This window comes from Ischnura elegans, chromosome 7, assembly GCF_921293095.1.
Source record: "Ischnura elegans chromosome 7, ioIscEleg1.1, whole genome shotgun sequence".
In the NCBI taxonomy this organism is placed as follows: domain Eukaryota; kingdom Metazoa; phylum Arthropoda; class Insecta; order Odonata; family Coenagrionidae; genus Ischnura; species Ischnura elegans.
The window spans coordinates 41,777,714-41,798,965 of record NC_060252.1 but is presented as its reverse complement, the minus strand read 5'-3'; the positions used below and the strand labels follow the sequence as shown (position 1 = coordinate 41,798,965).

At 36.5% G+C, this 21,252-nt stretch overlaps 2 protein-coding genes across 2 annotated transcripts in view; both read left to right on the top strand.

The window, feature by feature from the left end:
* LOC124162512 (transient receptor potential-gamma protein-like) overlaps nt 1-16,523 on the top strand; it is a 168,406-nt gene extending 151,883 nt beyond the window's left edge. The window contains exons 15-17 of the mRNA XM_046539078.1: nt 13,079-13,120; nt 15,458-15,644; nt 16,312-16,523. Coding sequence (XP_046395034.1) covers nt 13,079-13,120; nt 15,458-15,644; nt 16,312-16,517 — 435 coding nt within the window. The 3' untranslated portion in view covers nt 16,518-16,523. The remainder of the gene's footprint in view (nt 1-13,078; nt 13,121-15,457; nt 15,645-16,311) is intronic.
* A 1,689-nt stretch (nt 16,524-18,212) lies between these two features.
* LOC124162513 lies at nt 18,213-20,952 on the top strand. Its single transcript, XM_046539079.1, has 2 exons — nt 18,213-19,319; nt 19,956-20,952. The coding sequence occupies exon 1, from the start codon at nt 18,275-18,277 to the stop codon at nt 18,929-18,931; it is 657 nt and encodes a 218-aa protein (XP_046395035.1). The 5' UTR covers nt 18,213-18,274; the 3' UTR covers nt 18,932-19,319; nt 19,956-20,952.
* The last annotated feature ends 300 nt before the right edge of the window (nt 20,953-21,252 follow it).

Sequence of the window (21,252 nt, the reverse complement as noted above, 5' to 3'; positions counted from 1 at the left end):
TAGTGAGTTTTACGGCTTTCTGAGGGATATTTTATTCATCCTTACACTATTTTATCAGTAATATCAATCCAATTAAGTAATATGGATTAAACTTAAAAATTTCTCTGAGCTCTGGGGGGGGGTTTTATCCCTCAAAACCCCCCTCGATGCGCCACTGCAATCATCTACACTGCCATCCATATGATCGTAACCAGGTATCATAGTATGCATGCATGGGTGTAGAGTCGTACAATATTATTCAGAATGGGTTGGACTACATATTGAAAATAGAGTAGAATATTTAGTTGCGTACTTAACATATTTTTCTCATTGCCGTTTCTTACATCACATCATGCAAATGTTGTTATACATCCTGCCGGGTAGGCTTACCTCTTGACACTTTATGAAAATATGGTGCAGGAACATTGGAGGTGGAAGTGACTAAAGAGATGTGAAAAGCTGCTGAAGTGCTTAGTCTAAACAAAGAGTTCTAGAGTTGCTGAGGCACAGTGCCAGAAATTTGCTTTGGGGGTGCTTAGGTTATACGAAGTAAGCCATAACTGGCACTTAATTTTTAGCGCTAATGCATCAGAAAACCGTTAATTTCCTCAAATGAGCCATAAATTTTGTTTTCTTATGGCTGACATTTATAGTTTAGTACTCAATTTTTTGCCAAAACAGCCGTAGCTGTTTATATTATGGCTTGGTCTCCTCTGGTATGTTTTTCTAAATCCACTTGTTTCATTGAAAATATTTAAATCTTAATAATAAAAAGGCCTCTGGTAGTAGAGGTTGATGCTATCCAATTTTGAGAAAATTTCAGATATGAGTTCTCGAGTCTTGAACTTCAAGTAGTTATTACTGAGTGATACTTTCGGTTGCATCCTTTGCATCGTTTTCTCATTACCGTTTCTTACATCACATCTAACTGTGGGTGGATATCCTGCCGGGTAGGTTTAACTCTTGACACGCTCGAAGGAAAACATAACAAAAATAATACTACACTTCACTATTAATCTTCTCTGTGCAAACTTTTTTACTGAGGTGTGTATGTGTCCCACATAACATTGTTGGTCTTTACATGCATGGACAAATATAACAATCAATGTTGTGGTGCAGGGTATAAGCTGACCGGCCGTGCGTGGTGTACGAAAATCATTTTTTTCATTGTTTGATGTTACATATGTGTGCCATTATCATACCTTCTTTGTTCCTTCACCTAAAAATCTTACCATGTGACCATGAATTCCAAGTTTCCCACTTCTCTGGGTACTATCCTAACCGAGCTAGACCAGTGAATAATATTTCAGATGAACAATATATTATTGAACCACTTACCCTAAAACCTTTCTTTCATTGGTTATGTTCAACTCAACCTTGAATATTGCTCTCCATTCTGGTCGACTTCTTCTACTACCACCTTAAAACTTCTCAACTGTCCTGTCAACTTCTTTATATATACACTGTCAAATCTTATCTGACCTCAAGTTTCTTCACGTAATTATCAATGCATCTTTCTACCTCTCTGATCATCTTTTACTCTTCTCAGTGCAAATGCCAGCCCACAAAACCTGCAGTACATAAACTTTACACCAACCTAAATTCCATCTATAATTTATGTACGCTAGGCATAAATGGCCACCTTGTGATATCAGTGGTCCTGGTAGATAATAGGAGCACTATGTTGAGGTGAAATTTGTTTTATCATTTTGGTCACCTGAGGATGCTGTAACTGCTGGATACTGTCATTGGTAAAAAAAGTTTGTGGAAGTGACTTAGTGTAATAATTTAAGGAAATTTGTATGCTGAGTATGAAAATGGGCATATGTATCTGCTTTTATATGATCTAAGGATTCAGTTGTGAGTGGATCTCAGACTTCTTTCGTTCCTTCCTTAGTTTGAGCTTGTTTGCAGTAAAGGTTTTGCTAAAACTAGTCAGACCAGTCCTTTTCATGCAGTTCAGCAAACAAAGGCCTTTCCTTGGGCTATAGGTATTTAATAACCAAATTCTAAAAATTACTTTTTCTTGCGTGGAATAAGAATCCTGCCAATAATCAATACATATATACAATAGTTTTTTTAACCTACTGTTGGGTGCAATGGATCTGACAGGCACAGCACAAGTTTTTTTACTCATTTCTCAGGGCCATAAGATGGCATAGACCCTTGATGATCATGGTAACTTTTTGTTTTGACTCACTCTATGCAACTTTTCACTTTTTGCATTTATGCCGACAGTTCAGTTCAGCGTAATTAGGAAAATAATGGCACAATTAAATGAAATAAACTCATTATTAGATACATAAGATAGCAAAATAAAAAACACTGATTTATAGGATCCACATGCTAATATGCATTGTACATAATCAGGGGCGCAGTTAGGAATTATGGCTAGGGGAGGTTTTAGCCGCAAACAGACCTGGGGTGTGTGGTATACCTGCCAGGATAAGCGGGAAGTGCGGGGGCCTCCCCCAGAAACTTTTTAAGATAAATGGTTCAAAATGGTGAGTTTTATGGCTCTCTGAGGTATATTTTATTAATTCTTACACTCTTCTATAAGTATATTAATCAAATGTAGTAAAATGGATTAAACTTAAAAGTTTCTCTGAGCTCTGGGGGGGGGGGGGGGGGATTACATCCCCCAAAACCTCCCTCACTGTGCCACTGTACATAATAATACTTAATAGCCTTAAGAGTACGTTAAATCATACCTTACTGGATCGATCCGGGGCTGTATGATGGCATGTAAAGGGGTCTATGCATACCACGGAAGACATCATGTAAGTGTTCAAACACACTAGTAATCTTAGACCATATAAGAACTAGACCCGCCATTCCCCACCCCTACCCATGTCTCGCCGTGTAGCCAACATCTCCCCTCCGCTCCCTTCCTTCCCCACCCACTTTTAAAGCGACGTGACGTCACGGTTGGGACGCTCATCGTCGTAGCGCATGGCTACGAATGGGGATGCACTGTATCACTGCGGTATTCTGACCATTTCCTTCGCGATTTTTCAATTAAAAGTACTAATATTTATTGCGTTATGTACGAGAAGTATTCTCTCAGCCATGGTTGGATTGGTGAACTTACAATTAATGAACAGTGGCATTTTTCGGCATTGGCAGCGACGAAAAAATATTGTGGCAGTAAAATAAAGGCAAAGCCCTTTGTAAACTTCCGCAGATTTTTTTCTTATCTCATTAGCGATCAAGCATCATTCGGAACATCGTTATAAAAACATGAAATCTTGCACAAAAGTTGTAAACGGGGGGAATTTTAGAGAGGAAAAGGGTCATGGTGTAAAGAATTTGCCGGTCGTTCACGAAGTAACGCGGCAACGCCTTCGCATATAGTGATTTTTAAACGGTCAATTATGCAATGCAAATTGAAGTGCGCGCTAGCGCTACTGAAAAGGGATGTCAACAAATCCAAATTCATATTATTTAGGTAAGTAATTTAGTTATTTCATAAATGCATAATTTTCTTACTTTGCTGACAGCTCTCGTGTTATTTATATATTGCGATGGTGGAAAAAGGTCTAGCGCCGGCTTTGCAAGTGACACCTACGATTGACGTACGCTACGGATAATTCTGGGAATAAATAATACCTATTAACATATTTATAATTAGAAAGAAAGAGAGGATTGGATTAAAATAATTTTAAAGATAAATTTGCTTTAAAACAATCAATTATATTTAATTCATTGAATAACTTAATAAATATATTCTTGTTATTTTGTACGTATGTACTTACCGAGTTTTCAATGAAATTTTTTTAAACTATTTATGACATGATTTTATTTTATAGATTTTTGTCATAATGCGTAACAAAAGAGGATGCAAATTCAAAGATCATCTAAGAAGTGAATCTCATTTTATTAAAAAAATCCAGGAGCGATTACTTTGTCTAATGTGTGAAATGTAACGGGTAATTTTCTATTTTTCACGGCAGTAGGAATGATATTTCGAAGCACTTGGAGACGCAAGAGCATAAAAGATATTTAAATACTTCTGCATCTTCCTCCAAAATACAGAAATTTACAATAAAAATGAAGAAAAGAAAGTTGCATCAGCAGAAGGATGTCTTTCCATGCCATTTTTCATAGTCATTCCTTCAGATCTAAGGCCTGTACATCACAAGTTATCAAATCGGTTTTGCAGCGCACATGATACACAACGCCGTTCAAACAGCTGCTGTTTTGTTGCCCGCAGATGTGGAAAATATTGTCATTGAAATATATTTCTATTTCTACATTACACTGTGCGTCTTCAAATGCTGAAAGAATTTTGTGAAACTGCGGAAGTCGCATGTATAAGAAAATACTTGGTTACTGAAAAACGCGCTAGTTACCTCTTTAGTCAGATGTAGATAGAATTTTTAAATTATACCACACCATGGATTCCTACTTTCTATATCAGGCTTAATGTCCTAGAATTGTAGAAGAGAGTTTTGAAAAAGAATCCTCAAATTTAGCTAGAGTTTAAAAACAATCAATCACCTTTTTTTTAAAATGCTATTGAAGTTATTGAGGGTGATAAAATTTTGGTAATCGAAGTAGCGAATGAAGTCTAAAATATCTGAATCAAAAGCGGTCAGAAAGTCAAAGCGGTCGACTAAAATCTCTTTGACTTTGACCCCCATTATGACTTTCGGAGGTCAAAATAAATTGTTGTACGGATGAATGAATTGCGTAACCGACTTTGGCACCCTTCAAAACCTATGGTTTGACACGTTGGTTGTCATGATGGCCAGACATTTAACTCTATGACCTTTGACCCCCATTGAGACCTCGGTGGTCAAAAAATCAACAATACGGATCTATTAACTGAAAAATCGACTTTGGCACCCTTCAAAACATATGGTTCGACACCTGGGTGTCACGATGGCCGGATGTTTATCTCTATGGCCTTTGACCTCCGTATTAACCTTGGAGGTCAATTAGTGAATAATACGAGTATTTGGACAACACCAACGACTTGAGTGCCCTATAAAATCCATGGATCGACACCTTTGTTGGTATGCTATTCTTTTTGCCACCCTTTATGACCTTGACGGTGACCTTACTGGGTCAACGGTTGAATTTTCGTAAATGAAAGTGTTTTTTTTCGGGTTTCTTGTGTTCGAAAACCCAAGAATTAACATTTTGGTCAATGAAATTCAGACATTTTTCAATTTCGATTTTTTACATTAAAACCACATAAGGCAAGTTAAAATTTTTGGTTTGGACCCACATTGTGAGGTCAAAAGGTCAAAATTGTAAAATTTTGCTTAAACTCAACAAAACTTTGGACCTTTCCCCATATAAGTGTGCCAATTTTCATGAATATTGCTCGATGCAAAGTTACTAAAATTACGGGTTAAAAATGACACACGACCGTTGGGACAGTCTTAATATTCATTTTCTAGGAATGTCACCGTTAGGTTAATCTACTAGTAATAAGTAATATTTCTAAAATAATTTTGCCTTTTTATGGACCCCTCCCTTCATCCTATGTGATATATCGTGGGATTTTGCTCCACGCCTTCTTTCTAATCTCACGTAGGATTTTTCAAAATGCGTATTTTTAGTGTAAATACGTTAATCTAGGCTTCATTGTGTTGGGTTCATAAATAAAACGATTTGTTTAATTATTTTTATTGAATATTACCGAGATCGCAATAAACTGGTTTTTGCGGAAAAAATTACGTGATACTTTCCAGAACCCCTTCTTTTTACCTAGAGGGGGTGAAGCCATGGTCTAGGGGGAGGAAAGCCATGGTCTAGGGGGGGAATCCATGATCTAGGAGGGGGGGAGTGCGAGCCAAGTTGTGACATTTTAGCATGGAAAAGATGAATGAAACCAACATTATAAGAACATTATAACAGCGCTTTATTAGTTTATGAGATTATTTCATTGAAAAAATAGTTTTATTTCAGTTACTTAATTTATACTAATACATACATATCATTTTTCGTTGGTTTGAAGAAAATTTGTTGAATACTTTCGTTTCAATTCAGCACTGATTTTGCTTAAAGACTTTTGCGATTTTTGCTTCTAGGGGTACAGCTGCTCCCCCTGCCCTTCGCTGGGTACGCCCATGTTTACATATGACATTCTTAATCAATTTTTTAAAATACGATCGCTTCTTGATTTATCTTGATTTATGTAGCTTTTTGCGCTCAGTCAAGGCTATAAAATGCCTTAGTTCATCATAAAAATATATTTATTAAGTGTATAATCATTTTGCGTGCCCAATATCGTCGCTTTTCAGCGACTTTGCAGCGGATGAGCGTTAAAATATCTCAAGCGCGCATACGGAATATCGTCTGCAGTCCCAACCGTGACGTCACGCTCCCTCATCCCACTCACTTCCACGCCGTGCGATGTTGGCCACAGCGTTCCACCTGAATGGCAGGTCTACTTACTTAAATGGTCTAAGCTAGTAATGATGCTCTAAATTTAAAAGTTGTACCACTGAGAATTGCAAAGATTTAATAATATTTTTTCATATATGTGCCTGTCAGGCACTTTGCACCTGAACTCAGCAATTCCAACATTGCGCCTGACGGAAGGTGAAGCATCTGACCTTGTTTTTATTAGGACATTTTTCTCATATGTGTCTTCTTAGGTATGTTGATCAAATTCACTTTATGATTAAGTGGCATAGTATTTACTGTTCCTAGGGATGGCATTGCATCTGAAAATGAAATCCCAAATGCATATGAGCTTGTAGCCTAATTTCTCCAGGGGGCATTCAAGAATTGCAAAAGCACTTCTTTTGGGAGATGGGTTATGATATCACTTATTTTTACTGATTTGTGGGAGGGGGTGTCTTTGCATTGATTCTTCAAGACAGAAAGGTCTTTAATGAAGAAGAGAAGCATGGTGGAGCTTTGCATCATTATTTTTATCCTCTAAGTGATTTTTTTTGCTATACAGAATGCCGAGATAGTATGTAGCTTAGCATACACAAATATTAATTAATTAATAAACACTTCAATAAATTTTATCTACTAATTTATACTACTGAAGTACTGTAATTATATGATTTTTAAAGTATGTATTCCTATGACATAGCTAAAGTAACACTTCAAATATTGTATATGGCATTTGGTTCTCTTCATATGTTATTTTTCAAAAGTATAAAATCAAAAGGAGTAATTGAGGCAGGAGTTGTAAAATTTCTTATTCAGTGTAACATATTGTTAGAAGGGTCAAAAATAGACGAAAATGTGCATACGTAAAATTTGAAGAGTCCATCATTTCTTTTGATATGCTCTCCTATCATTGGACAAGACCTCAATATATTTTGCTCGGATCATTACACATTGTGTTATGAAGGGTACAGTTGCTGCAGAAAGTCTTGTGACATGGATAACCGTGCCATCTCAGCAAAAACACAAATTTGTGTGGCTCCACTGGTTCAAAGAGGATTTATGGTAGATAGAAGAAGTGGGAGGAGATATGTGAGGAGTGCATTCAAACTAGGGCTATAGGTTTGAGAGGACTGCTGTGGTCCCATCGAATCTTGGTATTTTCTCCTTTCACAAAGTATGGAACGAGGACAGTGATAGGGTAAAAAAGGAAGAGTCCCAATGGGGATCACTGCCTCGTACATTTACAGTCGCGAGGAAGAGAAAGCACTTTCAAAGCCTTCCAATACAATTAACGAAACACTAATTTCTAGACTGGTAACTAGAAAAAAGAACATGGAGACAAATTTATCATAGCCATACTATTAGCCATTTGAGCAAAGAATTGACAAAAAATGATTAACCCCTTAACTGGGGAGAGCGACTATAGTCGCAAGCGGACTCCGCTCCCCATGTGGGGAGCGCGACTATAGTCGCGCGTGATGTCGCGTCGCAATGTTATGTGGAGAAGGCGTGAATATTCATTCTTTATGCATCATTGCATGTTTTTTGCTTTGTCAGAGGTTCTATACCAATATATTTGAAGTATATTGCCATTTTTGTACAATAGCTTTACTATAAATTTTTTTTCGAAAACGGCATCTCCGAAAATCGGTGGATTTGCTCCCCTCCAGGTGAAAGATAAGGAAATTTCTGCCCCCAACCAAGGGGTTAAACATGGGAGGCTCACATACTCATAGCTCTAAATGAATTTTATGAATGGATGAAATCCATTTAAACTTAAGATGAACATTTAATAAACTCAAATTAAGTTATCCTTTATATAATAATGGGATGGAAGTTAAATGAAGTGCATAATTTACATTACTGCATTGAATTATCCAATCACGCAGACATTAAAATTATGAGACAACTTTTCTTGCACACATGATACTTTTTCTGTTATAGATAGATTTATGAACTATTCTGCACGTGTACAAGCCTTACATATTCTTTGGTGAATTTCATGTATCTTGTCTAATCAAATCATTCATGAGGCCCTTAGCATCTTAGCATCAATGTGCACAAAATAAATTGAGTGCGGCTGAATTTGGTCAGTGATTTTATAATTTATATCTAAAAAGTGATTTTTTAAATTAGGACTAATTTTTAGTAACTCTATTGCAATATTTACCGTGAAACCTTGTCATCTGTTATATGAATAAATCTATATTTTTCTCAGTGTAGTGGTGTATTTTGCACTAAATCGATGTATTTAATGGAAAAAAATAATATTAGATGGCAGTAAAGAGAATAACTTCACTCAAAACTTTTGAGAATGACTTGACTGAATGTGCAAAATTATGTAAATATATGCTTAAATAGGTATATCCATTTATGATGAGAACTTAATCTGTCCATTTAAGTTTTAAATGCTGAAAGTAAAAAAAATATCTTCAGTCATTCCATAACTAAACGAAGAATGATAATTAACCAATGAGAATCCATTTATATGAATATGTATTATGGAATCAACTGGTTGACCAATTATCGCTTATTAGGGAGTAAATGAGCATTATCAATGTGTATTGGGAAGAAATTCATTATTTGCCATTCAATGGAGAGTTATGAGGTTATAACTGGGATTGAAAAAATTAATATTTTCTCCCCTGAAAATTAAATATACATTTACCTCTTGCCTGTGATCTATTTCAAAGTTTTAAATTCTTTATCAAAATTATAACCCATGGTTTGGTGGATTCCTTTCAGTGCCAAATCTAGCTTTTCACAATACATTCAGAAAGCATACATCCTCAAATGTACAATGACCGTACATTTTCTAAGTATCTAATGATATTATACTGCACAAAATCAACTTCTAGGATAACTATTGTGATAAATAAAATGTCTTTATCAAGATATGTCATTCAAACTTTTAAGTTGCTTAAACCAACAGTTTTGTGAAGGCAGTTATGAATCAGCCATACAAAACTCCAGCTTGCCTATGCATTAAGATCGATATTTTTTATCTGATTCATTTAGAAAATTAAGCGTACTTACTCTTTAAATCTTTTGGCTGTTTTTATAACTTCTATTTACTGCTTTCTATGCAGATTTCATCTATTTTTCTCATTATTTACAAATTTTATAAGTCGCTCACCTGAGAGATTGAAAACATAAAGTGTTTTTTGGTGATGAATTGTTTGGTACGAGGTGGTAAACTTTTATCACATAAGTCTTTCCATGATGCACGCATGATTCAATGTTTCTTTCTTGTCTTATTCTAATATAACTATTGTTCGTACATACTATCCTTCATAACTTTTTCACTCTTCAAAATAAGTATGCAAGGAAAAGAGAGCTGAATCTGTGTAAGGCTTAATTTCTCTCTCCCTCAACTTCAGTGCACAATTCGTTATCGATTAATAAATTTCTGATTGGGAGATTGAAAACCAAACACAGGTAGTTTTCTGAGGAAGATGACAGACTTAATGGTTTATTTACTGGTGAAAGTAGGCAGGTTTCTGTGATGCATGGTTACCTTTCAAAACTATCAGGTATGTATTTTTTAAGTCCCAGCCAATTTTGTAGATATAAACATTCCCTTCCATTTACGTCATTGAAGGCAAACATTATTTTGGCATTTAGTAAAGAAATTAATGTGCAACTGTGCCTGTGAAACTTCATAAGTGTCATTTTAATTGAATCTTGGGCATTTATTGAAAAAAATATTGAATGGAAGTGATTTGAATTTCAAGATCCAGTCCCGAAGTTGCATTAAGCCTTAATTATCCTGCCAAACTGAGTCATATAATGAGTCCTATCTTGTAAACCTTAAAAACGGATGGCTTAATATTTTTCAATTTGTACTTGGCTCAAATGGACAAGTATAAATTGATAATTAAATTTCTCGGAATTAATGTAGCACTGCACCATTAACTGTATCCTCTCTCACTGCTCCCTTGTTCCTTTCATCATGTATTCGAATAATAGCTGTGTGGTAAATCTGAAAATATTTTAATGCCGAATGTGTCATTTTTTTGTTTGTCCATTTGCTGTGGGCGTGTACTTCAAAAAGTTACGAAAGGGCTTAGGCGTCATGGCATTCACAGTCCATAAAATAACGTGTATATCAGTAAAATCGGTAAGTTGATTTTCAATCTCCCTTTCACGTGACGTTGTTTATAATTGCCTGAGACTCTGTCTTATGTATGTCTTTTTCTACGAAACACTTTCAAACTCCTACTGTGTTCGCCATCAAAAAGTCATGTCTTGCACGAATTTTTTATAAATCCATCACTGTCTGAGATTTAGAATCACCTCAACCTTAGAATGTACGTAGTTCCACAGGTCCATCATACTAATAGGAAAATATTAGGCTGCACGACGATTTATTGTGAGATTTAAATCCAGAAATAAAAACATGAAGGAACTTAGCATGGTCAGATACACAAGCATATACATACCGTCACTAGGCATTTATGTGCTAGATGATTCTTTAGGCCTTTTTGAATTTGAGGATTAAATGTATTCTTGTTTATCTTTTGCTGTATCACATGACAAAGCTTAACAAGAATAGATCAAAGAGTTTAAGATTTTTACCTCCTTGAATGCTTTCTGGCCACGTTTAAGTTCCATGCATAGCATTTTAAAAATTTGTTAATCCCATATTACTCTAATGTCCCTCTTTAGGTTGAGTACCTTGTCACTTAGGAAATACCTGTTTTAGCTTGTGGTGTTGTTTTAAATTTAGCTGTAGAAATCAGCTAACTTCTCACTCTCAATGGAAGCAATACATATACATATAGTAACCCTTATGTCTTAGGGTACCAATGCTAAAGACCAATATGTAGCTATTTTTATGAGAAACAAACCAAAATATTTTTTAGCGATCCAAAGAATAAGTTCTGTGAATTCTATATCTGAATTCCATATTCTGAATGTAATTGTTAGTTCCATATAATTCATATAAGTTTGCCCACATAAGGATATTTGAGTGACATATATTCCGAATTGGCTCTGTCTTTTGATAAAACTACAAATTTTTGTGTGAAACTGCATTGCATAAGTTTTTAAGAAACTTAATGATTTTAAACTCGCTCTTTTTCAATTGGCCTTTTGCATGCGTTAGGAGTGCATGGAAGTGAAACTTAAGAATGTTCCTAAGTGGCCTTCTCTCTTAACTTGAAGTGATTGCTCGAGAATTGCTAGAAATGAAATCTATAATGTGATTTGAAATTGATAAACCCTGGTTATATTTTAAGTTCAAATTTCGAATAGCTGATTGATTGAGGGATAAATGATTTTCGAGTCAATGGTTCACAGTTATTAAAAGTACTAAATTACTGAAACATATCATTTTGATGTAATATACTACCTGGCAGTTTCAAGAAATTACTTCTTGCATAAATGTGAGCTCAAAAAATTGTTTGACTGTCTAATAACTCCTTATTCACTTCCATGCTGAAAGTCAGAATTTGGGACATCTCTTTTGATTTCTTACCCCATTTATAGACTAAAATGAAGTTACATAGGATATTGCTGCTCATTTTAGAAACCTTAATTATAAATACTTCAGTGATATTTGTTACTCACTTAGTGATATTTGTTGCTTTGAATGGATCATAGGTTATGTTGAGCCCTCATTTTTCTATAGTATTAGGGATTCCTTAAGAGATGCACGCAATTACATGCCCTAATATTGAAATCTAGTCTGCTAATGCCAAATTAGGTTAAATTTCAAATAGGGTTTCTCTGGGGTCTGCATAACCAGAAAGTACATCAATTAAGTGGGTAAATGAGGTGATTTGAGCGAATATGGCTTAACTCTTCTACCTCTGTCACTATCTTCACCAGATACGTTTGCGCATTCTCTCATCTTCCAGCTTAGCATAGCCTATAACCATTTCTCCATAATATTTCCTCTTAATTCTTTGACAACAATTCCGAATGATTATTATACCTAGTACATGATATTCACTTGATTCTGAAGTGCAAAGTAAGATGCAAAGTAGTGTTCTCCACTTATATCAAATGACCACCTTAGAACCAAAGCCAAAGAACTTAAAAAAAACAAGTACATGTTTGGCAAAATTAAAACTTTGAATCTTATCTTGGAAGACAGCTACTTTTATTCCCATATCAGTTTTCTTTAATTGGAAAAACACTTGGTTCTTTGATCTCTCATTGAATTCTTCCACACTGTCATGATAAATGTATAAATTTCCCTCCATTAACGAACTCTTGAACCCTCCTGCAGGTACGAAAATCAAAGGACATTTGTAACCATCCATTGATGAGCTCAATGAGTCACCTATACTTTATACATAGGTATATATGTATTTTTCCAAGCTATGAGAAAATCTCTGGATTTTTGTCAGAAAAATCAAGGACTCAAGTTGGTCAAGGAAAGGATCGAACATTGAACAAATTATTTCTGCATAGGAAAAACTTTTAATTAGGACATGAGGCACATTCTTAAGGGATAATGGCTTATATCTCATATACTGAGAGTTATTATCAAACAATCTATGTACAAATTATTACATGGCTCTTGAGAAAGATAGGAAAGATATCTGAGCAAGAATTTTCGTTCCTTGAGTTTTTCTCTGTTTCTCGGTAAACGAAGGGATTCGAAATTTTTTTCACAATTACATATTGGGAAATAATGTGGGATTGGTCATTGAGGAAGGGTAGGCCTTAAATGGCAACAGAGCCCCTCCTTAGCGCTATTAAACGCACTCCGATCTCTGCTTTCTTCCAGCGGAAGGTGAAACAAGCCAGCGAGAGGGACTTCCGGTATCAGGTGAGTAAGCATAAGTTGGTGCAATAATGGCTCAGTCGAGGCAGGCATTTTCAAAGTTTTCAGAATTTTGTAGCCAAAAAGTAAATCAAGTTTGATTTGCTTTACTCATTTCTTTGTGGGTGAATCGTTCACTCATGAATATTAAAATAGATAACTATATGCCACTATATGAGTTGTCTCTCACTGTGGATATAAATTTATTCACAAAAAATCACTACTTGGGTTGCTTTTGACAGAGCAACTGAAATTTCTCAGAAAAAATATTTAATGGAGGGCCGTTTACCAAAACTATATTTGTAAAGATATAATCTGTTATCACCATAACTTTTCAATTCTATTCCTTTGAGAAAAGAAATTTGGTCCTTATTGGTTGCCTCTTCTACAAAATAGAGGCATAACAAATTAGATAGCTGGTGAAGGAAAAATACTTAATAATCTATCCATGATGATTGATATGGTGCCCAGTGGAAGCTGCTAAGGAAACTTTAAAATTGACTTTGGTCATTGTTTTGAGATTTATCTCATTTGCGAGGCAATAAATACTTTTAGTAGCCAGTCTCTTCATTGAGTGCTCTGTGAGTTCTCTCTACGACTTTCATCAGCTTGGAACTGGTATTGTCACAGATTTCTTATTTGTCATTTGAAAATCTGGTTGAACAAATCTTATAGACTATTTATTAACACAGTTGAGCTCATTTTCCAAGGTTTAATTAATATCCTGGCTAGCTACTGACTGAAAATTGAGAATATTTATGGAAAATGAAGAGCATTAATTGTGTGATACTTAACCACATGCATCTTGCAGAGAAAATTTTTGTGAAAGTGGATTACTTTTTTGAACATGAGACTGAAAGAAGTTATCATGTCACAAATCTTTAGTATTTCGTAATGCGATCGATGATTCCCCTAAAAAATGCAAAGATTTCCATCCTGATTTCAACCCATGTTATTAATCAATATAATTTGCTGATTATATGGTATGAAAGCCTCTTTTTCATCAAGGTAAAAAAGAAGGGTTTCCTCATCCCTCCTTTTCCCTCCAATTTATCATTACCCAGTTTAAATAACAATCTGGTGTCCTACAGAATTTTCAGCCAAGTTAAGGTGCTGATAGTGACCGATGTATCGAAGTTTTCTCCTATTAGCCTTAGGGTCCATGCCTTTGAGGCTTTGCATTGGTGCTCATAGTGTAGGTTTAGGTTATGAAAGTCATTTCGGCTGGTTTTAAGACAGAAAATGCAAATGCAAGCATACCTGAAAAAAGAATGAAGCTGTGTTTAAAAAAATCAAATATCTACCTGATTATGTTAAAAATGAAAATACTTTTCTTTCTCTGGAAAGATAGTTTTTCTATGAGAAATTCAAGTTTAAAAATGTCATTTTTAGTGATTTAGTATTTAGCAAAAGTATCATATTTTTTAGTTGAAAAATAAATCCCTGTGTAGATGTTTTGTATGAGATGTTGTCTTTACACCTTTATTTGTAGTCTTGCTGCCACTGTTTGTGTATGTACCTTAAATGTACTTTTGATATCCCTTTACAATTTTTAATTACGCATGGGCTTAACAATTTCACCATATGTTCTATAACTTTTCATGTTTTTTATGGCAATAGTACAAAGAATATGAAGCTAATCATTAGTTAGGTGCTTTTTAATAGTTTTTTTGATACTCAATTAAACAAAGATACTCCATTATTTAATAATTACTTAATAACCTGACTTTATCTCATGAATTTAGTTCTGAGGACATCTTTATTCCTTATTCATACTCTTTATTCATTTGGCGTAAGAGATATAATGCATGGAAATGATCATTAATCTAGTTTCATAATGCTATTTTCCTATTGTGTTTTGGTACGGTAGCATCAATCATGTAGTATATAAAAAACCCAAAAAGTGATGGTTATATGCTCGTGCTACATTATTAAACATTGATATTGTCTTCATTATAATTTTTGATCAATTAAATTTGATGCTAAAACCTAGGCTTCAGCTAAAATAAAGCTTTTCTAGATGCTGTAACTTTTTCTTCCAATCTATGTATGTACCAGCGTAAAATTTTTTTAAATTCTAAAAATACTTGTGCAGTGCAATTGGCAGCAAAACTTTTGTTATGTTGTGAGAGCCTGCACGCTTGTTATAACGATGATTCCCATCATTTGCCCTGAACCTTTCTCTCTCATCACCATTTTGTTTACGTGTACATGCCTAAGTAAAATCCATTCACTCTCTTCCTCTCTTTCTGTCTCTTTTCTCCCTTTTCGCATATATTTTTGGTAATGATAGCTTGAAAAATGTAACGAATTTGTTTAAAAAAATAATTACTGCTTGCACAGAGCATAATGCGCAACTTGGTCCGGCGTTACGTCACGGTTGAACAACGAAAAGCAGAGAGCCAAGGGGTGACAGAAGATGATGTCAACGAAATCAAGCAGGATATTTCAGCTTTCCGTTGCGAGCTCATAGAAATCCTTAAGAACTCTGGAATGAACACCTCCACGGCAGCTGGGCATGGTGGCCAAGGTAAATAATCCATTATATTTTTATTTACATCAAATCATGGGGCATAGGTTCTACTTTTTTTAATTTTGGGTTTGCATTTCTCATTTGTGTGAGTAAAATGGGTATATGTAAATTATTTTTATGATATTATATTCTCCTCAGATATGATTGAAGGGTTTCAATATAAATTGGGAAAGGATTTTTTCAACTTAGGTCATTATAGCCTCTTCAATTCTTGCCATCATAATTAGTCCTAGTATCTCTATATTTAGAATACTAATAAGTGTTCTGACTTTATGCTGATGAAAAATATTTTTCCTGGAATTACATTAAAAGTCTGGAATTTCAATGTTGCATTGCACATCGATGAAACCAATTTGAAAATTGAGATTTGAACTGTGAATTAACTTCTGCTAAATTTCAATCAATTCACCACTTCTGAATAGAAAGTATGTTATCGAATAGTGAGCTTATGGTAACTATTTTTCCATAGCTGGATTCCCAAAATTGTGTAGGATTACTTTATAGCTTTTGGAAATTTATTGGAAAACAGCTGATATCATAGATGGATTCATTCATATCATGGATGGTAAATAGGTGGATTTTTTCAATTGTCAACGCTAAAATTTTACGGAACTTATGATTTTACTGAGTGAACTGAGATAACTCTAAGAATCATTCATTTCAGGTGCTGGCGGGAAGAAGAATAGGCAAAAGGAACGAAGGCTAATGAAGGGCTTTAACATTGCTCCACCTCCTGGGGCCTCGAACAATGCCTTGGCGGACTCCACCCATGACTCGCAGTTCCCAAGTCCTCCGACAGCTGCATCTGCAGCGGCGCTGGCCGCCGCACTTGAGGAAGAAGAAAGCAGAAGGCAGGACTGCATTCATTGAATGTCTCTTCTCTTGAACTGTTTCTTGTTCCTAGAGATACAAGAGCTTGCAAGAGCATACAGTAGTCCCACTTTACTGGTTATATTTTGTCTTTTTTTCCTCATGTATTTCCTATTGCTTAGTAATGCTATCATCGTAAAAATTTTATGGCTTAAAAATGGGATCTTGTCAACAGTTGTTTTTATTCAGTGAATGGAAATTTTTCCTCTGAGAAATTAATGGCTTTTGATTATTTAACTTCAGCTCCCTTTCAGGAGAATGAAAGGATAAGATGGTTAAAAAATCAATAAGTTTAAAAAAATTATCAGTTTTTTGTGATTTGGGTTTGACCACTGTCTTAAATGATGCACAAAACATATGATTCCTTGTGGCATCAGTTTTGTCTTCATCTGGTAAGAAAGTGTAGCAGAAGGGGCTGCTATACTGACATATGTACATGTCTTTTTGGTCATACTGAGAAAGAAGAATGCAGGATCGAACAATTGAATTATATTTCTGAAGTTTATCTTGAAGTTTATGGCACTGAATCATATTATTTAGCAGTTACTATCAAGTGCAGATCATATAGCAGCAGTGATGCTTGGCAATTTGACTTCATCTTTGAATCCCTCATATTCATTCAGAAAATCACTAATTATCTTGATAAATTATTTAAGTATACCGGGACTAGCCACGGTGATAACTTTTACGGGAGTCACCCGCAATGCACAATTGTGCGAAAAATCCACAGAGAAAAAATCATTCACCCGGTCAAGGCGAATGATTTTTTTCTCTGTGGATTTTTCGCACAATTGATAAATTATCTTAACTAATTATCTTAAAACGTGAGGGCATGGTTGTTGTCGTAGGAAATATCCACAAATTTATATGTTGCCCGTGGAAGAATGCAAACAAGCTGCCAGACCACTGGCAATGCTAGTGGGAGTGGCATATCATGAACTGTGAGAAAGTTCATTGTAAGTAATTTAGAGAAAGTTCAAGATAAGTGCTAAGAAAATTATGCCACCTAGCTGGTGGTAGCCTTGCCAGCTAAAGATGCTTCTTAACCAAACACACGATACTATGTACATATTTTCATGTAATGTTTTGTGTTATAAATGTAGAAACTGAACTAAATTATGCTGTGTATAAACCCCCACCAAAATCATGGTAAATCTAACCGTCCCAATAGTGCAATTGGTTGAGCACCCGGCCAGCAAGCGGGAGGTTCTGGGTTTGAGTCCCAGTCAGGCCACATTTTTACTCTCTGATTTCTGGCATTTTCCATCTACCACAGCACCATTTTCCTCATCATTTTTCTATTAAATGTTACTATCTATTTCTTTCCTTACCTGTGGATTTGTTTGTATGTTTTTGCTTAAGACGTCATGTGAATGAATGAAGTAATATTTTAAATATTGATATACAAGCACATACTCTTCTTTCCCTTGTCATTCCTCACTCCTAATTGTGAATAAAGTGGTGGAACTGGGCCCTTCACTTACCAAAGGGACTTGAAAAGTGTTGATGAATGCATATGTTAGCATCCTGCAATAACATTACACTTCCAGTTTCTTCATAGTTTTATGAATGGTGCGCATGAAAAACTTCATATAAATTCATGATTTTTCCAAATTATTATGAACTGAAATTCTCATATATATTCTCTTGAAATAAAGGTGAAGTGACACTTCACTAAAAAACACCAGACAAGCTACCACTATATCCCACACAGTTAAAGTATTATCAATAATCATGGCAATGCATTCTTTCATATAATGGTACTTGTGCTAAATGGGCTCCTGCTCGCAGGGGCTCCAGGCGGTCCAAGAGGCGATGGGGCACCATCATCGAGGCGGCAAAGGGCAGCGGCCGGGTGCGTCGGCTCGTGGGCCGCAGCCGTTCTGAGGATTCGGTGTGTGGGAGCCCTCCGCGCCGCATCCAGACGCCAAGGACACTGCCCACGGAGGAGGAGGAGGATGAATGTGGGGAGAGGGGCGAAGACGGGAGGTCATCCTCGTCAGAGTCGGAGGAACCCGCAGCGCACCCGCGAGGGAAAGTGGCCACCCTGCGACTCAAGCACCACTACTTCCGGAAGCGTGGGGGGAAGGACGGGAGTGGTGGTGGGGGCAAGACTTTCTCCTTCTCCGCCCTCGCTCATCCTGTCCGCTTCCGGTTTCGAGGGGAGAGGCAGAGCTCCGCTGAGGCTGCCGTGGGCCGAGGTGAGGGCGGGTCGGGAGCGACCAACCTCCAGCGGGCCTCCAGTGTGCCGACGAGGACTGCAGAGCTTCCGGAAGGTGTGGTGCCAGCCACCCAGGCACGGAGGCGGCTCAGCGGCACGCACGCCAGGAGGCTGGAGGAAGAAAAGTTGCACCCTGTGGTTCAGCCACCCCCTGCACCTCCCCCAGTTCTGCAGACCTCTCCAGGGGGGATGACTTCCTCAGCAACCCCCACCCCGTCCCCCGGTGAGGAGGGGCAGTCCCCTGGGGAGGTCCAGGCTCAGATGCTCCCCAAGTCACGGAATGGGACTGTGGTGCAGCCGAACATACCAGGGGTGCAGCCGGTGGGGGGTTATAGGATGTCCGCTGGATGGCTGTGACCCCCATAGGGTTGGTGCTCCCTCGCTTCTAATGGGGCGAGAGCCGGTGGGTTCTACTCAACTCTCACGGTGGCGTTGTCTCGTTGTCGGTTTCTTTTGCTTCTCCATCATCCACCCTCCTTTATCCAGAATGGAAGGCATGAAAGGAATGTAGTTGGATGGCTCATATTGGAGTGGTGCAGATATCCATGGAGATGGACTGAGGCATGCCTGGACTGAGACAGGTATGTTGTCTGCAAGTCTGATTAGGTTATGATTAATCATGTTATGTTTAATGTGTTAGATGTTCACATTATGCTGGTAAGTAGGTAAGATAAAAGTACATACTTTGGAAATCCTATGTTAACATAATTAATAACATCCATAAAAAGTCATGAATATATATCCTTATTTTTAAGTCAAAAATATAATGAATGAAATAAGGGACAGTCATACTTAATAGCCTCAAAAGCTCAGATTTATGAAAAAATAGAGGAGTTTTAGAATATACCTTAATGGAAGAAGTTACACATTTAAGCATTCTTCTTCGTCACTTAAGATAACTAGAGGCATGATTATGTTTCTTCAGAATGCCGTAACATCATTGTAAAATACCATATATTGCTTGCATACTTCCATTTTTTTAATCATGGCCTTAACTAGAGTTCACTAATATTACTCATTGAAAGGAATATTAAAGCTTGGAGCATTGGTTATCAATTTCTGATCTGCTTTCGTTATGATCTGGTGGTGTTACTCTAACAAACATGAAATAGAATCTGGCACCAGTTATGGTTATTGATGATATGCATTAATGTACAATTTTGAACCTCTGTGTCCTATGTTCACCATTCATTCCCATCTTCTTTCTATTGGTAAAGGATACCATGGTATCAGTTCTTCAGGGAGTCATGTACGAGCAGCAATGCCTTGCAGCCCCACTAGGAAGAAAGTGTCCCCAACCCTCCCTCCCTCATTATCCCGTTCAACTCCAACGCCACGTTTTGCAGGGACCATATGACCACCGGAGGCTGCCTTCCCACTCAACCCTTCACATTATTAGGTTTCCCCTACCCTTGGCATGTATTAGTAGAACAAAAAACTTCTTCTAGAACTGTTCATTGAGAGCATAGTGTTAGTGCGGGCACAAAATATATCACAATGATAAATGCCACAAGGATGCTTTGCAAAAAAATGTGGTGAAAGCCAAAAACAGAGTGAGTGGACAGGTGTACTGTGTTATTCGATGATATATGGGACAGGAGGATTACAGAGAGGGTGATGCTGTGCATCCCTATATATTACTATTGTTAAAAAAATATAATTATCATGACGACTCATCAGATGAATGAGGACATAAGAAAACCTTTCCTTAGGTCAGGGAAAAGTTTTTCAATATGCCTTGTAGGAAGTTTTTTGCACAAAGATTCCAATCAGAATTTTCTTTGATTCGTACCTCTTTTGCTCTCTGAAGACAAAGATGTGCCTTCCACCAGAGAAACAAGTGGCTGCTTCTAAGGCTTTTTATAATATTTCATCACACCAATATCCTTGCCACGAAGGATTCATCAAATCTTTTCGGTGACCATTTCTTTTTTTGCCATTCTATGATGGATTTCATGTTTAGGAAATTTTCAATATTACTCAATAGGATCAAGCTCTTCAAAACATGGTAAATGCTTTTGTCAATTTTTTATGATTCCATGAGCATCAAACCATTTTCTTTGCGTCAGTATCACAGAAGCTACAAAAAATTGGGAATTTGGTGCTTGTTGCATTGAAACATGAAAAATAGTCATTGCACTGGTATGTTTTGCAATTTCAATATGTATAACCAAGTACTCCATGATAGTCTAGGCTTCCTGAAAAATCCACCTATCTAACTTAATGTCATAAGAACACGACTGTAATCGTAATAAACTTTTTGAAGTAATTCGAAAGAAGAATAAATTGATCCATCTTGAAAGAAGGATACCATGAATCTACATGGTTATGTTAACACTGTGGTTAATTAATCACAATTCATTTAACTTTTTTTTGGGAACTTAAATTCATTCAAAGGCTTAACTTAATTCTTGGAGAAAGCAATGCCTTCAATTTTATTCTGCAAGGTGGATGGATTGGCCTTCTATCTATCCATAGTTTTCTCCTCAATAAGAGAGGAAGGAGTGGATGTAA